General features: G+C 50.5%; 1 protein-coding gene and 1 long non-coding RNA gene across 4 annotated transcripts; one reads left to right on the top strand and one right to left on the bottom strand.

The window, feature by feature from the left end:
* Positions 1-3333: 3333 nt before the first annotated feature.
* On the bottom strand, positions 3334-20291 carry SSC4D (scavenger receptor cysteine rich family member with 4 domains). Of its 3 annotated transcripts, none has more exons than XM_084764625.1 (11): positions 20033-20291; positions 16480-16760; positions 14079-14114; positions 13610-13915; positions 12218-12295; positions 11330-11737; positions 9446-9523; positions 8094-8168; positions 7662-8009; positions 6552-6629; positions 3334-5193 (listed from the first exon to the last, which is right to left on the bottom strand). In XM_084764625.1, exons 2-11 carry the CDS (start codon positions 16643-16645, stop codon positions 4877-4879), a joined length of 1890 nt encoding a protein of 629 aa, XP_084620751.1. In that variant the 5' UTR covers positions 16646-16760; positions 20033-20291; the 3' UTR covers positions 3334-4876. The 3 variants fall into 3 exon arrangements, with proteins under 3 accessions (XP_084620751.1, XP_084620752.1, XP_084620753.1); XM_084764626.1 differs by having other exon boundaries at positions 11330-11644; XM_084764627.1 differs by having other exon boundaries at positions 7662-7973; positions 11330-11644.
* LOC311587632 lies at positions 7213-8276 on the top strand. The gene is made up of 2 exons (XR_014775921.1): positions 7213-7549; positions 8108-8276. It is a non-coding gene; the product is annotated as an uncharacterized lncRNA (long non-coding RNA).
* Positions 20292-24027: the final 3736 nt, after the last annotated feature.

Genomic DNA, 24027 nt, shown 5'->3' with positions numbered 1-24027 from the left:
TGATTTTTCCCCCTTGAGCACATGTAAAGCAACATCTATTTGACCTAGGCTTAGTGTCACACACCTATAATCCCTACAATGGGGAAGTCGAGGGTCTGGGAGGAGGGTCAGGAGTTCAAGGTCAGCCTTGGCCACAGGGTATAGGAGAACTCTGGGGGGGGGGGGAGAGGAAGAGAAGGTTAAGGGAGGTGAGGGAGGGGGAGAAGGAGAGAGATCTGACAGAAGAACGAGCAGGAAGACAGACTGCTGGAGACAGGGACAGGGAGAGGGAGAGGGAGAGAAGGTGCTGAGCAAGCTGGTCAGCTGCCAGTGTCGTCCCGGAAGCTGCTCGGCTGGACCCAGTCAGGGCAAAGATAGATGGCTGCCTGGAGAAGGCAGAAGTCAGCGGACTGGGCAAATGGGCTGCCTGTCCTCTCTGTGATTTGTAAGGAAAGGCCAGCCCGGAGCAGGGCGTGCTGGTATAAACACACACTAGGGAGTAGGAGCTGGAGGCTCAGCAGGTCAAGGTCACCCTCAGCTACATAGAAAGGCCAAGGACAACCCGGGCCACACGAAACTCCTTTAAAGGGAAAAAAGAAAAGAAAAGAAAAAAGAAAGGTCGGGTGGGGGAGGGGAGGGAGGGCTGGAGAGACGGCTCAGTCTGGAGAGCTGGGCGTGGTGGCGCAACTCTGTGAGTTCCAGGCCAGCCTGGTCTACAAAATCGAGTCCAGGACAGACAGGACTACAAGAGAAGTCCTGTCTCAGAAAGAAATAAAAATTAAAAAAATTAAAAAAGAGTGACTACTGGTGGTACACTCCTGTAAACCCAGCACACCAGGAGGCAAGGGCAAGCAAATCTCTGTGAGTTTGAGGCCAGCCTGGTCTACAAAGCAAGTTCTAAGACAACCAGGACTACAAGAGAAACCTTGTATCGAAAACAAAACAAAACAACAACAACAAAAGATCAGCCATTGGGAACTGAAAACTGCTTGAGTTCCAGGCCAGCCTGCATTGCAGTGTGAGACTCTTGCCTCAGAGACAAGGGAGCCCAGGCTCATTTCTAGCTGCACAGCAAAATTCAGGACCGCCCTGGCTGTCCTGGCCTTGCTTTGTAAACCAGGCTGGTCTCGAACTCCTCCTGCCTCTGCCTCCCAAGGGCTGCAGCACCATGCCCAGCCTTGTCTTGTTTCAAAACTATCACCACAAAATCCCTCAGTTTATTGCTCACGTTTGGTTTGTGTTTGAGACAGGGTCTCATGTAGCACAGGCTAGCCTTGGACTGGCTGTGTAGCTGAGGGTTCTGATCTACCTGTTTCCACCTCTGGGATTTCAGGCACATGACAACCACCACACTGAGGTTTTTTCCTTTTTGCAAATCTTTGCTACTGATGCTTTTGGTCTTTTTAATTTTTTTTATTACATTTTTATTTAGTGTGTGGGGTGTTATATTCTCTCTCTCTCTCTCTCTCTCTCTCTCTCTCTCTCTGTGTGTGTGTGTGTGTACAACTTATGGTGATTATTAGTTTTTTCTTTCAAGGAGGCTGGGGGATTGGACTCAGGTCTTTACAACTTTGAACTATTTTTCCAGGCCCAAACTGAATTTTTTTTTTTCTTCTGAGACAGGGTTTCTCTGTGTAGCCTTGGCTGTCCTGGACTCTTTGTAGACCAGACTGGCCTCGAACTCACAGTGATCCGCCTGCCTCTGCCTCCCGAGTGCTGGAATTAAAGGCGTGCACCACCACACCTGGGCACCCCCCAGCCCCCTTAATCTTGGTTTTATGTATTTATTTTAGTTGGTTTTTTCAAAAAAATTCTTGCAATGCAGTCCAGGCTAACCTCACAATCTAGCTCTTATGGTCTCAGCCTCCCAAGTGCTCAGAATTACACGATTGTGCCACCACACCCTATTCCAATCCTGGTTTTACTGTGAACAGGCTTTATAATTTTAACAGTCCTTTGTGGGTTAAATGTCTTCCAAGAAAGCCGGGGCGGTTGGTGGCTTTCACGGCTGAGGCAATCAGATCTTTTAGTTTGAGGATTGCCCAGTCTATAGACTGAGTTCCAGGACAGCCACATACAGGAAAAACCCTGTCTGGAAAAACCAAAACCAACCAACCAAATAAACAAATTGTCCTTCATGAAAACAACAGTGGAGGAGTTTGGTTTAGGATATAGCTCAATTTAGTAGAGTGCTTGCCTAACAGACATGACAGTCTGGGTGCCTCAACATTGCATAAAACAGCAGTGGTGGTGCGCACCAGTAATCCTAGTATGGGGGGGGGGGGTAGAGAAAGGAACAAAGTTCAAGGTCATCTTTAGCTACATGGCTAGAGTTGGAAACCAGCCTGGACAACATGAGTCCTTGAGTACAACACTTAAAAGAAAAAAAAAAAAAGGCGGGGGCAGGGGGTGGGAAAGCAGCCTTGTAGTCAAGAGGTTGTTGCGGCAAATGTCTACAGGGATTGAAAATGTCGCCTAAACTCCAGTCTCTTGAGAACGCTTGACCTAACTTCCCTCGTGTGGGCTGCGCCCGGGACTCAAGCCCATTGTCAGACCAGACCTAGAACGCTCCCTAAACCTTGACCCTCCCAGAGGGGATGGGTGGGTCTCAAAGAGGGCGGCTCCATCCACTCCTGCCCGACCCCATCAGCCACCTGCAGTTTGCTGTCACTGGCTGAACCGGTTCCGGAGCTACCCAATCAGGATCCTTTAGAAAAGATAGAGGCGTGGCTCGATTCCCACCCAGGGCGGGCCCTCTTTTGAGCTCCTGCGGTGACTCAGCAGGAAGGCGCGATTTGAGAGTGTTGATGGGGGAGGGCTACATCACATCCTATTCTGTCCGGGTCCTGGCCATCAAGGTCTGTGGGGCTCAAGTGGGAATCCCAGCACTTGGCCCCTGATGTTTTTGGTGACCCAGCAAAACGTTGAACCTTTCAGTGGGCTTTTGTTTTCTCATCCTTTTGCACAGAAGATAAAAATACTCCCAGGGCAGTGCCTGTGAGTTGGAAGACCCTGGAAGTTTGGAGGTTGACCTTACAGGAAGTCAATCCCAGCTGCCTCTTCCCCGCCCCCCCACCCCCTAATCCCTCAATCCTCAATGTTTGGCTCACAGTCAGGTTGTCAAGCCGGTGTAACAACAAACAGATACAGGAGGCTAGCTTGCTGCACTCTGGAAGGAAGTCATCCTCAGGAACACAGAGACAAGGACGTCCTGACTCAGTGATGATGGTTCTGATGTGATGTTGATGAGGGGCCCCGGGGCGTGGTGATGGTTCAGCGGGTAAAAGCGCTTTCAAAAATCTCTGGGACCCACGTGGTGGAAGGAGAGAACTCCTGTGACGTCTACCACACACATGCATGTAATCATTTTATTTTTAAGATAAGAAGGGCCAGAGAGATGGCTCAAAAATTAAGAGCAATTGCTCTTACAGAGTAACGGGGTTCAGTTCCCAGCACCCCCAAGCATCCAAGCGCCAAGTGGCGCCCTCAGGGGGCAGAGGCAGGTGATCTCTGAATTTGAGGCTAGCCTGATCTACAGAGTGAGTTCCAGAACAGCCAAGGCTATGCAGAAAAAAAAAAACAAAAAAACAAAAAAACTGGTCTTGGAAAACTAAAAGAACAAGGACAACAACAACAACGCTAACGTAGAAATTCATAGGTGGGGACAGGACAAAGTGCCCGGGCCTGTGTAGAAGGCCAGGGTCTCCCTCACCCCCACCCCTAGGTCTCTTGTAGCCCAGGCTGGCCTTGAATAGTTATGTAGTTGAGGATGACCTTGAAGCCCTGATCCTCCTGTGGGCAACTCCTTTAAAGAGGTGATATCGCAGGTGTGTATTTCCAGAGTAGGAGCTGTTTTTGTTTTCTGTCACTTTATATTCTGTCCAGGTTCTCCCTCACATTGCGGCTCTGGCTGGCCTGGCACTCCCAGCATTCCTCCTTTCCCGGCACCCCCAGGACAGGGATGACAGACCTGCTCCAGCACGCTGTACTTCCTCCCCTCTCCAGATCTAGATTTGTAGGTGTATAATACAACAGGGAAAATGACCAGAAGCTGCTCAGGGGGCCTGAGCAATGCCATGGTGATTCAGCATCTCCAGGCTGTGCTGGGCCGTGGAGAACTGGATGATGATGATGATGATGATGATGCTCTTGGACCACAGCCTTTCATCTCTATGCTGGTTTTCTCCAGAAAAGTCCTTCCTGGAGTCTTTCCAGCTACCACAGTACAGGTTCTCAAGCGATGACCTCAGTTAAAAGTCCGGGGGAATAATGCTTTATTGACTTGGCACCTAGGAACAGTGGCGACAGGCCGCCAGGTTTCTTTGCTGCTGCAAAGTGGAGGCGGCTCTGTGCTGGGGGGGGGCAGTGGATATCAGATCTCCTCCTGTCCCTGCTTTGGCCCCTGAGCCCCCCTCCATCCCCCCGCATTGATCAGCCGAGCACCATCTGAGTTCAGGTCCTTACCCAGCAGGGAAGGTGATGACCTAGGATCTTCTGGAATCCCCTGCCAGTCTATAGAAAAGAGCACCCCAACCCTTCTTGTCTCCCTTCTTTGGGGAAGGGGGAGACCAAGCTAGGTCACTGGAGGGGTTTGAAGGCACTTAGAGAGAGCCCAAGCCTCGTGGATATGGGTCGAGGGAGGAAGGGTCAGGGGTGCTATATAAGAGTCTCCTCAAAGAGAAGTGAGTCATTCGCCCTCATTTTCTGTTCTGCCTGAGCAAAACTGCTATGTTCACTGTACTGGGCCTCCAGCAGGTGACAACAGTGTAAGGCCGCACAGTGAGAGGATGGGGGCGGGAAATAGGTGCACCAGGAACTGCAGAAATCATAGGAGGGCATCCCGGAAGAGGAGAGGCAGTTCCCCGTAGGCTCCTCATGGACTGCAGAGCCAGCTGGGTCACAATGGCTGGCACAGGACACTGGCATCCTCGCTGTGGTCACAGTTGTGGGCATCCCAGCGAATATGAGAGCAGAGCAGCAAGGTGCTCTCATCTCCGCGGCATTTGACATTGTCCAAGAGGATGGGGCCTCGGCCTGGGCCAAAGTGGGCCTCGCCAGGGGCTGCCAGAGCCTGGCCACACCCCAGCTGACGGCACAAGACAATGGCTGCCCGCAGGTCCCAGGCGTCATCGCAAACGGTGCCCCACCGTTGTCCCAGGAAGAGCTCTACCCGCCCCTCACATCGGTGGGTTCCGCTAGCCAGACGGAGGAGCCCTGTGTTGGAGATAAAGCCCCGGGTCAGAGGAGCCCATGGGCTCAGGGGACTCAAGAGATGGCTCCATGGTTGAGGGCACATGCCACCAAGCCAGATGACTTGAGTTCTATCCCCAAGACCCACTTGGTGGAGGGAGAAGACCAACTCCCACAGGTTGTCCTCTGACCTTCACATTCATACTGTTTTGTGTTCACATGTGTGTGAACGCATGCGTGTGCATGTAACAGACATACACACCGACACAAATAAATATATAATGCTGGACATGGCGGCGCAGCGCACACCTTTAATCCCAGCACTAGGGAAGCAGAGGCGGGTGGATCCCTGTGAGTTTGAGGCCAGCCTCGTCCATATAGCAAACAGAAGGTCAGTCAGAGCTGTGGAATGAGACCCCCAACAGTTTCAGGTCCTTAGTCACAGACTTGCTGTTTGGAAACTGTGACCTTGTCTTATCTTGTCCCCCAAAGTTTACTGTCTCCCCTTCCACACCTGGATTCCCTTGGCTGACTTCTTGTCCTTCTCTGAGGTAGAGCCTTTGTATGGCCTTGAATTCACTATCCTTCCGAACCAAGTCTCCAGAATGCTGGGATGAAAGCCATGGACCGTGCTGCCTAATTCTGCATTCTCTCACTGGCTGCTTCATCAAACGATCCTCATTCCTTCCGTTGGATCCCAAATGCAGAAATCTCTAGGTTGCTCTAGTATTTTTCATTGGGTGTTTTTGAGACCCAGGCAGGCCTCAAAACTTGCTATGTAGCTATGGTATAGACAAAGCAGGCTTTGAACTCCTGAATTTTTTTCCTTCCTCACTCTCCTAAGTGTTGGGATTACAGGGGTGCTCCAATTTATAAGGCACTCTGTTTTAGAGATAAGGCCAGCTGCTGGATGACGTGGCTGGAGACTGAACCTGAAGCTCCAGCATGCTAGGCAAACACTCTACCCACCGAGCTATATCCCCAGCTTGCCGCCCCCAGTTCTGGACTGTTCTAGTTTAAAGTTTAAACCACCTCCTTTTTCCTGGGCATGGTACTCCCATTGGTGAGGCCTGAGAGCAACACAAAAGGACAAGTGTTCAAGGACATGGTCAGTTCTGCTGATCCAGGCTTTGCCCTTCTTCAATTAGGCCCATTTTATTGCCAAAGTTTCAACCTTTCTTTCTTTCTTTCTTTTTTTCTGGTTTCTAGAGACAGGGTTTTCTCTGTGGAACAGCTCTAGCTGTTCTGGAACTCGCTCTGTAAGCGAGGCTGGCCTCGAACTCACAGCGATCCACCTGCCTCTGCCTCCCAAGTGTTGGCATTAAAGGCATGCACCACCACGCCGGGCTCCGACCTCATTTTCAGGGACAATAGACACCTACCATCTCTGGGCCGGGGACTAGGCATCTGAGTGGTCTCAGACCCATCTTGCTGGACTTGGAGTCCCAGCTCCTCTAGGCCTGGCTCAGCAAGGGCAGGGGGAAAAAAAAAAAGGAGAGATGGCCGTCATATTGGGGAATATGCTCCCTAGAGCCAGGTCATCTCGCCTACGCTTCCCAGTTGTTCAGAAAGATAGAAAGAACCTCGAAGAACTGCCAATCTAAGATAGGAGACAGGAGGGCCCCCTAGTCCTGGGGGAGGTGGAGAGATCACTCTCTACAGCAAGCAATGAAACTGACAATGTCCCGCTAGGCTTTGCAAACGCCCTTTTTTCATTGATATCTTGGAGAAGCCAAAATGTAGCTCTGGGAAAGTAGTCGGCTTCCAACCATCAATAGTAGTTAGTAGGCAACCTTGACTCAGCAGGGAGGGAATAAGGGACACAGCCCTTTACAAGGCGGATAGCACAAAACGAACCCTCCTAGGCCGCGCCCTATTCTCTCCCTGCAGCGGACTCGCCCTTCCGGCCACGCCCCTACCGCGCAGCCGCTGAGTGTCCGAGGGTCCCGCTACCCCGCTATGCGCTGTACTTCCGCTGCAGTGCAGCAGAGACTGCCACGCCTACCCCCTCCCCCATCAGACCTCGTCGTAGCCTCACCGAGGTGCCTGCTGTGAAGCCACGCCCATTCTTCAGACCACCCCGCCCACAAAACGGTGAGTGCCGGCACGCCTGTCTTCCCAATCTTGGGCCCGCCCTAAATACTACGCGGGTTTCGCCCACACAGCCGCGGGCGCCGGCGCACGACCCAACTTGCGCCTCCTTCAGATTCGGCTCCACCCCGACTGTGGTGTGCCTCAAGAGGCCCCGCCCATGAGGTCGCGAGAGTCCACGCACCGCCCTGCTCAGTCACTTCATGCTCCGCCCTCATGAGAGACCCCGCCCCTCTTCTGATTCGGCCCCGCCCACCTTCTCTGGGAACGCGCGCAGGCCCCGCCCATGGTATGCGCTGCCCCGCCCCTTCTTCATGGTGTGTCCGCCCACATCCGTCCCTTTGCGTTCGGCCTCGCCCATTGCTTCTGGGACCCCCACCCCTCCCGCGCCACAGCTTCACCTGCGCACAACGCTCCCGCGTCTTCGTGATGGCCGCAATTGTGCTGGCCCCAGCCCAGGTGGAAGCAGTCGCTGAGGCGGGCCTCCGTACCGGTGCAGCCTACGTTGTCCAGCAGCACGGGGCCTCGGCCGTAACCAAAATGACCGAGGCCCGTGGCGCCCAGCGCGGGCCCGCAGCCCGCCTCGCGACAGGCCACGCGCGCGTCCGCGAAGTCCCAGTCATCGTCGCACACGGTGCCCCAACCCCCGGCGTACAGCACCTCCACGCGGCCGCGGCACGGGCTTGGGCCGCCTACCAGCCGCAGCCTACCGCCTGCGGGGCGCACAGGCCGGTGCCAGAGTGGCTGGGCTGGGGCGGCAGGCTCCTTATTGCAGCCCCGCGTCCCACCCGCCCCCACCCGCTGCGGGACCCGAGCAGGGGCCACTCACTTACTTTTCTTCCCCGAGGCCCAGACTGTGGTGGTGAACCGCACGGTATCCTTGGAAGGCACGGCACCAACTCCTGTAGCTGTGGAGACAAGGGAGCGAGAAGACCATATACCACACCCACGCCTCTCTCTGCCTCAGTCGCAGTCACTGTACTGTCTGTCGAGTAATAAACATCATTTGGGTTTTTCTGAGACAGGCTCACAGTATGTAGCCTTGGCTGGCCTGGGCCTCACTATGGAGACAGGGCTGGTTTCAGAGGTAGAACTCTGCCTCCTGAGTGCTAGGATTAACTAACATCTTTTGGGTTTTTGAGAGAAGGTCTTACTATGTAGCTTCAGTTGGCTTTGGACTCCTATGCCTGGCACAATTTGCTGTCAACCACCATGCCTGGTTTATGTGGTGCTGGGATAGCAATCCTTGGGCTTGTCTCTTTTTGTTTTGTTGAGACGGTTTCTCTGTGTAGCCTTGACTGTCATGCACTTGCTTTGTAGACCTTGAATTTACAGAGATCTGCCTGCCTCTGCCTCTGCCTCTGCCTTCTGAGTGCTGGCATTACAGGCATGCGCCACCTTGTTCTTGATTGGCATGTCCTTGAGCTATATCCCTAGACTAACGAATCCTAATTATCTTAATTTTAATCACAGTGATAGCTGTACCTCTAATTCCAAACTTCTAACCTTGATTCCCGATTTGAATTCCCTCGCATGGCTCCTCAATTCTCTACCTCAGCAGCAACCTCTAATTTGACTCAAGCATCTTTTTTTGTTGTTGTTGGTTTTTTGTTTGTTTGTTTTGTTTTGTTGTTTTTTCGAGACAGGGTTTCTCTGTGTATCCTTGGCTGTCCTAGACTCACATTGTAGACCAGGCTGGCCTCGAGCTCATAGCAATCTGCCTGCCTCTGCCTCCAGAGTGCTAGAACTAAAGGCCTGCGCCACCATACTGGGCCCTGACTCAAGCATCTTATCTGTCTGTCTGTCTATCTATCTATCTATTTTGGCTTTTCTAGACACAGTTTCTCTGCATGTTTCCCTGGCTGTCCTGGAATTCACTTTGTAGACCCAGGCTAGCCTCAACTCAGAGATCTATCAGCCTCTGCTTCCCTCCCTAGTGCTGGTATTAAAGGCCTGTGCCGGGGGACTCAAGCATTTAAAAAAAAAATCTCTTACCCACTCTATACTTCAGAGCTCTGGGTGTTATGCAGGCTCCCATCTGCTCATCTCTTCTCATCCAGTCTCTAACCATCTGCCCCAAAGCCTTAGCTTAAGTCCCTTTCCTGTGTCTCTGGAACAGCTTCCTTAGTCCCACCCATACCTGCCTTGTCCCAACCCTTCCCAGTGTGGGGGGTGGGCCCTTTACCTGCTGGCTTGGTGTGCCATGCCCAGCCTTCTTCTGTGACAGAGGGAGGCAGTGCTGTGAAAGTTGGAAGACTCAGAACTGGAACGGGAGAGAAGACAGACGGGTCAGTCAGGAGACTGAGGTTGACTCCCAAAAGAAAACAGCTTTCACTTCCAGGGCCGGAGCCCAGCTGGGATATACCGAGCCCTGCCCAGATATGTGTGGTACACAGATGTACGCAGGCATGTTACTTGCATTCATTTCTGTGTCCAATATTCTTAGAAGCCTGATGTGTACAAAATAGAAAGATGCAGAACTTTGCCAAATAAGGACCTCCAGGCCCATTTCTAAGGGACTTACAGAAACAGACCTGGCCTGTTGTTTGTTTGTTTGTTTGTTTTTCGAGACAGGGTTTCTCTGTGTAGTCTTGGCTACCCTGGACTCACTTTGTAGACCAGCCTAGCCTCAAACTCACAGTGATCCACCTGCCTCTGCCTCCCAGTGCTGGGATTAAAGGCTTATGCCGCCACACCCAGCTGCCGCATAAGCCTTATTTGCTGGACTAGGGGGGGTATTTAGTACAGTGGTAGGGTATCTGGTTTACATGCACAAGGTTCTGAGTTTGATTCCCCAGCATGTAAGAGCCACAGTACTAACCATCTGTTAGGCTGGGGGGTGGGGTGGCTAGTGCCTGCAATCTAGAGACGCTAATGGAGGAGGATCATCAGGAGTTCAAGGCCAGCCTGGGCCAGAGTGAGACCCTCTTCAACAAGACACAAATTACCTCTATTTTATTTAATTTGACACAGGGTCTCATTAAGCCCTATCTAGGCTTGAACTCACAAGAAGTGGTGCACGCCTTTAACCCCAGCACTTGGTAGGCAGAGGCAGGCAGATCTCCGTGAGTTCGAGGCCAGCCTGGTCTACAAAGTGAGTCCAGGACAGCTAAGGCTACACAGAGAAGCCTTGTCTCGAAAAAACAAAAACAAAACAAAACAAAACAACCCAAAACAACCCAAGAGAACAACCTGCCATGGCCTCCTAAGAGCTGAAACTAAGGGACACCCCCCACACACCTGGAGTGTGTACTTTAGACATGGTTTTATGTAGCCCAGGCTGGCCTCCTTATGTAGTAGGGGTTGCCCTTGATCATTAATCATTATAACTAATATCCCGAGTGCTGGAACTATATGTATGCCAGTATGCCTGGTTTACGTGGGGCAAGAGATCGAACCCAGGGCTTCATGCGTGCTAGGTAAGCACCCCATCTACTAAACTACACCCTCTGCCTCAACGCCTACCTTTTATTTGCTGAAATCACCTCCCAAATTGGAGAGGGTCCATATGGGAAAATATTCTATTATTAGATCATCAGGATTGCAGATAGCTGGGCAGGGTTCTGCAGTCAGGTGCTTTGAAAGTATTCTTTGAGAGAGCAATTCTAAGGCCGGGTGTGCTAGCGCATGCCTTTAATCCCAGAACTCGGGAGGCAGAGGCAGGAGGATTGCTGTGAGTTCGAGGCCAGCCTTGTCTACAAAGTGAGTCCAGTACAACAAAGGCTACACAGAAAAACCCTGTCTCAAAGAACAACAACAAAAAAAAAAAAAGGAAAAAAAGAAAAGGAAAAAAGAAATTGCTAGAAAATTCTGGAGGCAGTCCTAGTAACAGAGAAATACTACTATAGAGCCTCAGAGCGTGTTAGAATGAGGGTCAAGTGCTTCCCCAGAGCAGGCCTTAGATAGTACTTTCAGAGACTTTTTGGAGAGATCTGTCAAGTATAGTTAGCCAAACCCCTTTTAAACCCCTTTTCCTACTGGGCCCTTAGCTTCTTCCAGTTCCCCTCCCCACGCTTCGGAAGGCCCCACCCCTTTGGCCCCGCCCCTGCCTGCCTGCCCCCGGCGGCACCTGCACAGAGCGCCCCAGCATCCTCGTGGTGTCCGCAGTTGTGCACGCCCCAGCCCAGGCTCTGGCAGGCTGCCAGGCGGGGCTCGCCACCTTCACAGTGTACGTTGTCCAGCAAGATATGTCCGGTGCCATAGCCGAAAAAGGCATTGGTGGTGGCAGCCAAGGCCGCCCCACAGCCCAGCTGGCGGCATACAACAGCAGCGTCCTGCAGCCCCCAGTCATCGTCGCATACCGTGCCCCACAGGCCACCATGCAGAATCTCCACGCGGCCTTGGCACGGGCTGGCGCCACCCACCAGGCGCACACTGCCCTCACCTGGTGGTGGTGGATGGAGAGAGTGGGGCAAGCAGCATCTTGCAGGGTCATGAGGAGGCATTTTTATCCACTTCATCAATGCACCAGGCCTCCCTAGGGACGGGCGCCAGGGGCCGAAGGACCAAACCCCCCAGGAGGGATTAATCGGCCCATCCCTTTGACCAAGCCTCCTGACACTTTAGAGTTGGGTTGTGGGTCCCAAGATAACCAATAAAGATTGTGTCGTCCTGACCTAAAATCAGCCTTTTTGTTTGTTTGGTTTTTTGAGACGCCGCCACGCCCAGCTAAAACCAGCCTTCTAATTCCTGTCCCTCCTCTACTTGCCTTCTAGAATGTGCCTGTTTGTCGTATACAGCTGCCCAAAGAAAACGTCACTTTGCAAGATGTAGGCGCCACACCTCTTCTTTCACAAAGCCCTCCCTGATCTCCTGATAGATGGGACCCGCCTCCTCTAGGTGTCCTCCCTCTACCTGTCCCTCAAAAGAGGGCCCTTGTGACTAAGTTGCAGGCAGGAAGCCCTCATCCTCACCTCCTTTAGCCTATGGAGGGTCTCCCCACCCTGCCCCGACTTACCTTTCCCATTTTGGAGGGCTGTCGGGGGTGCCATACTGGTCAGCACCTTCCTGGTTGGAGGCTGTGTGTGCAGGAATTCTGCAGAGGAAGCAAGGGGGAAGCAAAAGACACAGGGATCTTTCTGCTCTCTCTCCTCATGCACGGCATGCCGGGCTCAGGGGTCTAGACTCCTAGGGTACCTGCTTTCAAGACGGGTGCCCCAAATTCTGGATATGAAGAGCCATTGGCTGGCCCCAAACTTGCTGTGTAGCTAAGAATGACCTTGAAGTTCTGATCCTCTTATCTCCCAAATGCTAGGAATATCGGTGTGTGTCACCACACCTGTCTAAAGGCCCAGTTCATCTTACTGTATTTTGGAGTAGGCGTATGAGAGTGTGGTGCATGTATGTGTGGCATATACATGTGTGCATGTGTATGTGCAGGGGCATGCTCCCATGCATGTGCATGTGGAGACCAGAGATCCCACCTTGGTGCTCTATCGCTATTTGTTTTATTTATTGATTTTTTTTGTCTTTTTTTTTTTTTTCTTTCTGAGACAGGGTTTCCCTGTGTACCCTTGACTGTCCTGGACTCGCTTTGTAGACAAGGCTGGCCTTGAACTCACAATGATCTGCCTGCCTCTGCCTCTCGAGTGCTGGGATTAAAGGTGTGCACCACCACGACCGGCTTTTTTTTCTTTTGTCTTTTTCCCCCCTCAAGACAGGGTTTCTCTTTGTAGCCCTGGCTGTCCTGGACTCTTTGTAGATCGGGCTGGCCTCGAACTCACAGAGATCCACTTACCTCTACCACCCAATGCTGAGATTAAAGGTGTGCGCCACCACACCGGGCTGGCTTATTGATTGGTTTTAATAACTTTTTAAAAAAGATTTATTTATTTATGTATTAGGTATACAGTGTTTTTGCCTGCACGTACACCTTCATGCCCAGAAGAGGGCACTGTCTGCTCTTCCAGAGGTCCTGAGTTCAATTCCTAGCAACCACATGGTGGCTCACAACCATCTATAATGAGATCTGATGCCCTCTTCTGGCGGGCAGGTACACATGCAGGCAGAATGTTGTATATATAATAGATACATCTTTAAAATAAAACAGGAGGAAATAAGCCTGGTGTGATGGTACAAGCCTGTGATTTCAGCATTTAGAGGTGGAGGAAGGAGAATTGGGTACTCTACACCAGCATGGCCTATATGAGACTTCATCTCAGGCAGAGACAGACAGACAGACAGACAGACAGACAGACAAGACGGAGAGAGGGTAACACTGCTCAATAGTAAATCACTTGCCTACAATAAGCCATGGAACCCAACTAGTTCGTTTGGTCCACAAGCCAGAAGCATTCTAGCACCAGACAGTGAGCTTGCCTGGTCCCGCGGGCTCCCCTCCTTCACTCACCGTCGCACAGGACCGCCACATCTTCATAGTGGAAGCAGTTGTGGACACCCCAGCCCCTGCTGCCACACTCACTCAGAGAAGCTTCCTGCCCGCGGCACTCCACATTATCCAGGAAAATGGGGCCTCTGCCCTGGCCAAAGGCGAGGGGCCGCGGCACCGGCAATGCCAAGCCACAGCCCAGCTGACGGCACACCACGTTGGCATCCACAACGTCCCAGTCGTCATCGCAGACACTGCCCCAGGAGCCGCTGTGCATGACCTCCAGGCGTCCTCGGCAGCGGCTTGGGCCCCCCACCAGCCTCAGCTCTGTAAAAAAAAAAGGGGGGGGGCGGGGGACAAGCTGGTGCAATGGGGAATTGGGAGCCCAAACTACAGGATGCCTTGGGAGCTTTCTGTTAAACTGGTGTGGCTGGGCCGTGCTAGCTTGGGAGTGTCCACGAACAGAGGACGCGGCAAGGGCGGGACTTACCTGGAAAGGGCAGTGGCGTGGGCTGGAGGGCAGTGGCTGAAACAGACGGCAAGAAAGTGAGTCTCTGATCAGCTTTGGAGGACCAGTTTCTCCACGCAGCTTTCCCCTTCCCCAAGGGTCTCACCATAACTTCCCTTCCTTTTCCAAAGGCCTCATCCTCCGCCCCACCCCCTCTCTCTTTTGAGACAGGGTTTCTCTGTGTAGCCTTGGCTGTCCTGGACTCACTCTGTAGACCAGGCTGGCCTCGAACTCAAAGCGATCCTCCTGCCTCTGCCCCCACACCACACCCCGAGTGCTGTGCCACCAACCATCTTCTCTTTTTGGGACCACTCCATCAACCTCTCTATCCCTCTGGTCCATTAGCCACTGCAGATCTGCCCCAGACCAATTTGTCTACTCGATAGCAAAATCTCTGCAGTGCTCCCTGCTACCTGCAGGAGTTTTAGCACTTGAAGCTCCTCACTCAACAAAACAACATTTGGATATCTTTTCCACACCTTTAATCCCAGGACTCGGGAGGCAGAGGCAGGCGGATCACTGAGAGTTCGAGGCCAGCCTGGTCTACAAAGCAAGTCCAGGACAGCCAAGGCTATACAGAAAGACCCTGTCTCAAAGAAAAAAAAAAGTATTAAAATTTTAAAATTGCATTCATATGTGTGTAGAGGTCAAAAGACAACTTTCAGAAATTGAACACAGGTGGTTGCAGCAAACAGCTTCTTTGCCTGCCAAGCCATCTCACTGGCTATTTTAGAATTGTTTGAACTTTTATTTTTATTTTATTATGTGGGTGTTTTGCCCACGTGTCTGTGCACCACATGCAGTACCGGCAGGGGCCAGAAGAGGGCATCAAATCCCTTGGAACTGAAGTTAGAGATGTTTGTGAGTCTGATGAGGGTACTTGGAACTGAATTTGGGTCCTCTCGAAGAGCTCTTAGCCAGTGAGCCATATTCTCTAGTCCCCTTTTAATGATTTAATGATATAGAGTCACACAGCCCAGGCTAACCTGGAACTTGCTGTGCAGATGAGTATGGCCTTAAATTTTTTATTTTCAGCACTCCTAGGTGCTGAGGTTATAGGCTGTGGCCAACATTCCTTACATTTCTTTTCTTTGAACATATATTATATATTAATATACCATATTATATATAAATATATTATAAATTCTGTATGTATTATAAAATAGATCTTATGTATTAGTATATATATATATATACTAATACATAAGATCTATTTTATATATTTATATATATATTTGTGTGTGTGTGTATTTCCCCCCTCCCGAGACAGGGTTTTCTGTGTAACAATCCTGGATGTCCTGGGCTCATTTTGTAGACCAGGATGTCCTTGAACTCACAGAGATCCTCCTACCTCTGCCTCCCAAGGGCTGGAATTAAAGATGTGTGCCACCACACCTGACCCATAATATATATTTTTAATAATATATACTTGTGTGTGTGCACATTTGTGTGTCATGTGCATGCATGGTGTTTTGTGCATGCTCCTACAACACATGTTGATGCCACAGGACCACTTTGGGGAGTTGACTTTCTCTTTCCATTATGTGGTGTCCAGGGATCTAACTCAGGCGCTCAGGCTTGGGGACAAGCACCCTTACACAGAGACATTTTGCCTGTCCTGGTTTTTTTTGTTGTTGTTTGTTTTTGTTTTTGTTTTTTGATTTTTCAAGAGAGGGTTTCTGTGTGTAACAAATCTGACTGTCCTGGACTCATCTTGTAGACCAGGCTGGCCTTGAACTTACAGTGATCCGCCTGCCTCTGCCTCCCGAGTGCTGGGATTACACGTGTGCGCCACCATACCCGGCACCTGTCCTGGTTTTGTTGTTGGTTTTTAGGTTTCAGGTTTTTGGGTATTCTTTGTTTTTGTTTTTGTTTTGTTTTTTGAAACAGGGTTTCTTTTACAGCCCTGGATGTAGTCCAGGCTAGAACTCACAGAGATCTGCCTGCCTCTGCCTCTTGAGCGCTGGGATTATTAAAGGCCTGGGTCACACTGGCTTGTTTTTATTGTTTTGAGACAGGGTCTCATATAGCCCAAGCTGGCCTGGGACTTGATATGTAACTGAGGATAACCTTAATCTGATTTTTCTGCTTCCAAGTATTGGGATGACAAATATCTACCACAGAACCAAGTGTGGTGGCGCATACCTCTCATCCCAGCGCTTGGGAGGCAGAGGCAGGCGAATCTCTGTGAGTTAGAGGCCAGCCTAGTCTACAAAGCGAGTCCAGGACAGCCAGGGCTGTTACCCAGAGAAACCGTCTCAAAAAAAAAAAAAAAAAATCCAAAAACAAATGTGTACCATCACACCTGGTCTCCCACCATAGTTGGACAGTGCGGGACCTAAGACCTAGAAGGAAGTAGCAGGGCCTGACTGGGAACACTCACCCAGTGGGAACAGAAGAAGGAAGGACAGCGCTGGAGAGAGGGGCAAAGGTGCAGAACACCCCTCCCCAGGCTTCCAGCCCCTGCGCCATTCACCAGGCTGGGGGCCAATTTGCATCTCTGCTTCCTTGTGTGTCCAGCCAGTGGACGGCTTTCCAGACAGTCCCATCCAGAATCTGACAGGTCACAGCTGGAACAGCTGGAACTCAAGATCCCCAGTGCTTACTTCCAGCTGCGTGGGCCAGCTGCAGGAGGAAGGACATATCCACACGCGATTGACATTCCTGGTGGAGGCAAAGACAGGTGCAAGAGGTAGGAGAAGAGAAAGACGGATGTGGGCCAGGACATGGCTCGGTAGAATGCTTGTCTAGAATTTGACATTGAGAATCCACAGTGGAGAGCCTAACCCAGCATCCCCTATTGAAGAGCAGGGGTGTGGCATAGTGGTAGAGTCTTTGATGAACTCACACAGGCCCTGGGTCATTCCTAATACCAAAAAAGTGGAAGGGAGAAAAAAAAAGATGGAATGCGCATGGAAATTACTAAGAAGCTGCATTTGGCTGTAGCTGAGGCTTTGTGAAAAAGAAAGGATGACATGTGGGCTAGTGCCGGGCGTGGTGGTGCACACCTTTAATCCCAGCACTCGGGAGGCAGAGGCAGGCGGATCACTGTGAGATCGAGGCCAGTCTGGTCTACAAAGCAAGTCCAGGACAGCCAAGGCTACACAGAGAACCCCTGTCTTGAAAAACCAACCAACCAAACAAACAAACAAAAACAAAAGACAAAACAAGACATATGGGCTTGCAGGCTGATGGGTTCCAATCATGGCAGGTCCAGTGGCTCAGAATTTATCCTTCAGGCCTTCATATCCCAAAGTGTGGTTGGTTCCAAGGGTGGCACTTAAGTAACCCAGTTAATTTTAGGGGGCTGTGAATTTATGTTTGGATTTTATTATTTACTTATTAATTTTATTATTATTATTATCTTGTTAGTTTTGGGTTTTTGTTTTGTCTTTGTTTTTCTTTTTTCTTTGTGTGTGTGTGTGTGGGAGCGGGGGGGGGGGGGGGCGGGTAGACAGGGTTTCCCTGTGCAGCCTTGGCTGTCCTGGACTCACTTTCTAGACCAGGCTGGCCTCGAACTTACAGCGATCCACCTGCCTCTGCCTCCCAAGTGCTGGGCTTAAAGGTGTGCGCCACCACCGCCCAGCAGGCTGTTGTTTTTTAAGACAGAGCTCTGCCTGGAACTGGCTATATCAACCAGTCTGGCCTTGAATTCATACAGATCTGTCTGCTTCTGCCTCAGTGCAGATCCTGTCTCAAGAATGCAGAGCGTGGTGAGCTGGGCGTGGTGGCACATGCCTTTAATCCCAGCACTCAGCACTTGGGAGGCAGAGGCAGGTGGATCACTGTGAGTTCGAGGCCAGCCTGGTCTACAAAATGAGTCTAGGACAGCCAAGGCTACACAAAGAAACCTTGTCTTGAAAAAACAAACAACAACAAAAAAGAAAAGAAAAGAAAGAAACCAAATTTATTTTATTATTATTATTATTATTATTATTATTATTATTATTATTATTATTATTATAATATTATTATTATTCTAACTGTGAATCTCAGGGAAATTTTGTGTAGTTTGTACAATCAGCATCCAAAACCGTCCCACAGGTGTGTCCTTGTCTTCACAGCCTTACACACGAGTGTGAATCTGGGTGTTGAAAATTTGGGCTGGGGACAGATAGAAGCTGTTTCAGAGGCTCATGAGGCTCTCAGGACTCCACACACTGAGTGAGAGTCACGAAGCACAGATGGCTGAAGAGGGTGCCAACCCCGCAGGACCGCGCTTGCGTGGGCTGGGGAAGAGAAGAACGCACCTGCCTCCCAGCCACTTTGGGGGTGGGTGGGCATGGCAGGTATCCATAGAGGGGGAAAAAAGAAATGGTCCAGTGTGGGATCCTAGGAGTCTGAGGCGCCCAGGGCCAGTGTGCCCCTCCCTGGAGAATCTTTCCCTGGCTTTTGACTCCAGCCTGGCGTGCGGACAGTGCGTTTGGGCGGAGAGGTGAAAACAGATCCGGATGTGGACACCAGGCTTTCAACACGCCATTCATGGAAGCCCAGGATAGCCCCCAGCCGAATAATCACCTTTTGTCTTCCTCCTGCCCTGACTGGGGACAGCTGGGACACCAGAACTGAGAATTATAAGAAGGCTGGCAGCTACAAGCCAATCTTTTCTGATGGGGATACATAGTTTCCTGGGCCTTCCCAGGGCTCCCAGCGCTCCGAGGCCACCCACTGCCCTTCCCCCACCACAGACCAGTTCCCTCCCTTCCCCCAAGGCCCGTGTTAGAAATCCTCAGCTGCCCCTGTGGTGTGCCCTGCTAGCTGGAGAACAAGCCGCCCTTCCCCCACAGTAGCCTACAGGGACTTTCAAATCCCAGATTGCCAGATGCTCTATCAGGAATATGGTCCTTGACCCCACAGCCTTCAGCTCCAAATTGGCTCCTATAGTCTATTCCTGTCCCATTCTCAGGGGGGCTGCAGTGGAGAATGCCTCATCCCTGTCCTAAGTGGCCATGGCTTTTTTGGTTTTGAGAGAGTTTCCAACTCCTATGTACCCAAAGATGACCTTGAACGCCCCACCTTCCCGTTTCCACCCCTGAATGCTGGGATTATGGGTGTGAGCCACACCTCATCAGCCTTCTACACTTCTTTTAAATATCTGTTTTCTTTTGTGGGTACGGGTGTTTTTTTTTCCTGCAGGTATTTTTAGGCACCCCATATGTACCTGGTGTCTGGGGAGACCAGAAGGGGGCATTGGATCCCTTAGGTCTAGAGTTATAGACCGCTAGGAATCGCCACGTGGGTGCTAGGAATCGAACCCTGGTCCTCTGCAAGAGCAGCAAGTGCTTTTAACTACTGAACTTGAGTTCTTGAATGTTCTCTCCTGTTAGGTGGGGTAGGCGTTTAGAAGCGGCAAACCCTCTTTGTTCTTATTTGCAAAATGGCCTCATATTGTTTCCCTTATACTTGCTGCCACATTAAGTGGGCTAATGTTTAGAAAAGGTTTCCTCAGCGTCTGGCCCACTCTAATATGCTAGCTATTGCTGTGAACGCCCCCATCTGCAGACCCTCCAAGACAACAGCCAGATCCCACTCAATAGTCGTGCCCGGCACAGGGTGTTCAGGAAATGGTTGTTGAATGACTGAATGAAATTGTGGCTATGGAGTCATAGAATGAAGCAGTTACAAGGGTCTCAGGAAGGGACCCATGAGTCGGCTCAGCAAGTAAAGGCAATTGCTGCCAAGTCTGATGACCTGGGTTCAATTCCCAGGTCCTACATGTTGGGAGGAGAAAACACCCTTGCAAGTGGCCCTGTAACTGTCACGCGTGTGTCCTTGCACACACATAAATAAATAAATGTAATATTAAATTCTTTTTTTAAAAGAAGGAGCTCTGGAGGTCTTCAAAGGAAACTGTTATTACACACAGAGAAAACACACACACACACACACACACACACACACACACACACACACCAGCAAAACTGAAGGGTTCATACCTGTGGGGATGTTCTGGCTTCTTTCTGTGCCTTCATCTCCAGATCACTGGCTCCGCCCTGGGCAGTTTAGGAGGGGGAAGGGCCCCCCAAATCCAGGTCGTCACAGACCTTTCTTCTTTTCTTTCCGTAGCTAGAAGGAAAGAAGAGGCAATGACCCTGGCCATGGAGCTGCTGGTGGCCCCAGCCTGTCCCCACCTGACCTTCGGGGCAGAGAGAAGCCAAGGGAGAGTGGAGGTGGTCCGTAGTGCTTTGATCAGCCCCAGAGGAAGGGCACCGAGGAAGAGGAGGAGCTATGAGGCCAGGCGGCCCCTCCTTCCTCTGCCAGCCCTCTCTCCAAGGCTCAGGTTGCAGGAGAGCCTGAATGGGTTCCTCACCCCTGTGTGGGACTGCAGAGCGTTGGACACTGGTGATGGAGAGGCAGTGCGGGCTACGCTGTGAGATCAAGGTTATCCTCTGCTACCTAAGTGAGGTCCTCCCTCAAAACAAGTAAAAGAAATGAAGCGAGGGAGGGAGGAATCAACATTTAGGGCCAGCAAGATGCCTCAGTGGGTGAAGATGCTTGCTGCATCTTTGCTGCACAGCAAATTGAGTTCAATCCCCAGAACCCACGTAAAAGTGGAAGAAAGGCGTGGTCGTGCCCGTCTTTAATCCCGGCACTCGGGAGGCAGAGGCAGGTGGATTTCTGTGAATTTGAGGCCAGCCTGGTCTACAAAGTAAGTCCAGGACAGCCAAGGCTACACAGAAAAAACACTGTCTCAAAAAACAAACAAACAAGCCAAATCAAAACAAAACAAAAAAGTGGAAGAAGCTGGGCTTGGTGGTGAGCGTCTTTAATCCTAGCACTCTGGAGGCAGAGGCAGGTGGATCTCTATGAGTTCGAAACCAGCCTGGTCTACAGAGGCAGTTAGTTCCAAGACAGCGAGGGCTACACAGAAAGACCCTGTCTTTAAAAAAAAAAATTAATTTAATTAAAATTAAAACATTTCCTTTATGTGGATGAATGTTTTGTTTGTATATATGCCTGTGCATCACACTTGTGCCTGGTACCTTTGGAGGTGAGCAAAAGGCACTGGATCTCCTGAGACTGGGGTTATGGACAGTTATGTGAGCGGCCGTGCTGGCAATGGAACCTGAGTCCTCTGCAGTGGCAACAGTCTCTCACAGCCACTGAGGTATCTGTCTAGCTCCCCTATTTAGTTACGTGTACGTATGTGTGCCTGCATAAGTTTATGTGCATCTAACACATGCTGGAACTGGGGTTACAGATGGTTGTGAGCCGCCATATGGGTGCTGGGACCTGGTTTTCTGTAACAGTATCAAATGTGTGTTAACTACTGAACCACCTCTCCTGCCCCCTTCTCTGTGTAGCCCTGGTTGTCTTGGAACTCACTCTGCAGACCAGGCTGGCCTCGAACTCAGAGATCCACCTCCTTCTGCCTCCTGAGTGCCAGGATTAAAGGTGTACGTGTGCCACATCTACCACTGCCCAGCTATTTATTTTTAAGGATTTATTTATTTGTGTGTGTGTGTGTATGTGTGTGTGTGTTCCCGAGCACGCGCCTTGTAAATGAGTGTCTGAGGAGGCCAGGAGAGGTTGTCGGATGCCCTTAGCTGGAGGTGGTTTGTGAGCCACCTAATATGGGTGCCAGGAACTGAACTCAGATCTTCTGAAGAGCAGTAAGTGCTCTTAATTACTGAGTCTCATATCTCCAGCCTTTTTGTGGACTCCAAGGATTGAACTCAGATCCTTAGACTTTGACACAAGTACTTTTTCTTTTTTTCTTTTCTTTTCTTTTTTTCTTTTGGTTTCTCAAGACAGGACTTCTCTGTGTAGCCCTGGCTGTCCTGGACTCTCACTCACAAAGATCCTCCTGCCTCTGCCTTCCAAGTGCTGGGATTAAAGGTGTGTGCCACCACGCCCAGCTACTTTTTTTTTTTAGATTTATTTATTTCTTATATATACAGTGCTCTGCCTGCACGTACACCTGCACACCAGAAGAGGGCATCAGATCTCATGAAAGATGGTTGTGAACCTGGGAATCGAACTCAGGACCTTTGGAAGAGCAGCCAGTACTCTTAACCTCTGAGCCATCTCTCCAGCCCTACGCAGGTATCTGCTGAGTCATTTCAACAACACATATCAAGGCTGCCTTCAAACCAATGACCTGCCTGCCTCAGTCTCCCAAGCACTGTGATTTTAGGAGTGTGGCACCACTCCAGCATTTTTTCTTTTCTTTTCTTTTCTTTTCTGCAGCCTGAGAGGGAGGATTAGCCTTGTTCAAGGAAGCATAAAGCACAGATTAACTCTGGTTTTCCTTCCATCTCCAGCCTTGCTCAGTCTGTTTCCAGCAAACACAGCTGAGGAAAACAAGCTTGCCAAGCCAGGGTCCCTACTCCGAGGAAGCTTTGGAAGCGTTACTAATTCCTGCCAGAGGTGGCGCTGTAGACACCCGGCTCTAATCGCCTTTTCTCAACCAGCGCTGACCGCATCATCCATCAGTTTCAGCGTGTTTTGTTTTTGGTTCTTTCGAGACAGGGTTTCTCTGTGGAGCCTTGGCTGTCCTGGACTCGCTTTGTAGACCAGGCTGGCCTCGAACTCACAGGATCCTCCTGCCTCTGCCTCCTGAGTGAGTGCTGGGATTATAGGTGTGTGCCACCACTCCCGGCAGTTTCGGCTTTTAATACTCTCACCAAGTTCAACATCCCAGCCTGACACCCTGAGGGTCCAGCCTTCTAGGCTTACCTCCAGGGACCTGGGCTGTCCTCCATCTTGGCTCACACAGCTGCCTCTGCCTAAAGAGAACTTGCTTCTTCCCATAAAGCGAAAGGAGTGAGCCTTGTCTCTAAGTGTATTCGGCCCAATCATTTGTCCCAAGACATCTAAAACCAAAGCCAGCGCAAGGTCCTGGGTTTGACTCCCAGTGTCACAAAAACAAAATGCTAAATCAAAGCTGGGTAGCACTAAGGAGGCTGAGGCAGGAGGATTCTGCTGTTTGAGAGAAGATCTTACTATGTAACTCTGGCTGGCTGGAGTTGGCCTTAAATTTAGAGGTCCACATGCCTCTGCCTCTTTAGTGCTGTGATTAAAGATGTGTACCCTCATGCCAGCAGTGGGAAGATTCTGATTTTGAGGCCAGCCTGAGATACATAGTAAGACCCTATTTGTTTACATAAATATATCCACTGGGGAAAAAATGTTGAGGCCCAGGTGGGTGGCAAAAATCTGGAGGCTAAACCGGGCAGTGATGGTGCACGCTTTTAATCCCAGCACTTGGGAGGCAGAGGCAGGTGGATTTTTGTGAGTTCGAGGCCAGCCTGGTCTACAAAGTGAGTCCAGGACAGCCAAGGCCACACAGAGAAACATTGTATTAAAAACAAACAAACAAACAAATAAACAAAAAATCTGGAGGCTGAGACAGAAAGATTACTCTAGCCCAGAGTTCAGGGATAGCCTGGGTGACATAGTAAGAATACAGATCTAAAAAGTAAAACAAACAAATAAACAAACCAAAACTATAGTTAGGTAAAAGGAAAAAGATATAAAACAGAAAAATAGAGGCTGGCAAAATGGCTCACCACAGAAAGGCACTTGCTGAATAGCTCTGGCCACATGAGTTGGATCTCTGGGCCCCACACGATGGAAGGAGAGAACTGACTCCCAAAAGTTGTCCTCTGACCTCCACATGCATGCTGGTGACACGTGTGCAGCCCTTCCATGCACATACACACACAAAAGTGTTTTTGTTTTTAACCAGTTAAAGGAAAATAAAACTGGATGTGGTGGCACATACCTGTAATCCTGGCACTGGGAAAGCTAGGTCAGGAAAATTGGTCTGTGTTTAAGGTCAGCCTGGGCTACAGTAGTTCCATGCCAGTCTGGGCTACATAGCAAGTTCCTGCCTGAAAAAACAACAAAAATCAACATTTCCCTGGTAGAGGAAAATTCCACGATCAGGAACCTGACTAGCAGAGAACATATATATATATTTTTTATA

This window comes from Acomys minous (assembly GCF_964271855.1).
Source record: "Acomys minous genome assembly, chromosome: 16".
NCBI lineage: Eukaryota > Metazoa > Chordata > Mammalia > Rodentia > Muridae > Acomys > Acomys minous.
Note: the sequence above shows the minus strand (reverse complement) of the source record. Positions and strands in the feature narration are given on the sequence as shown.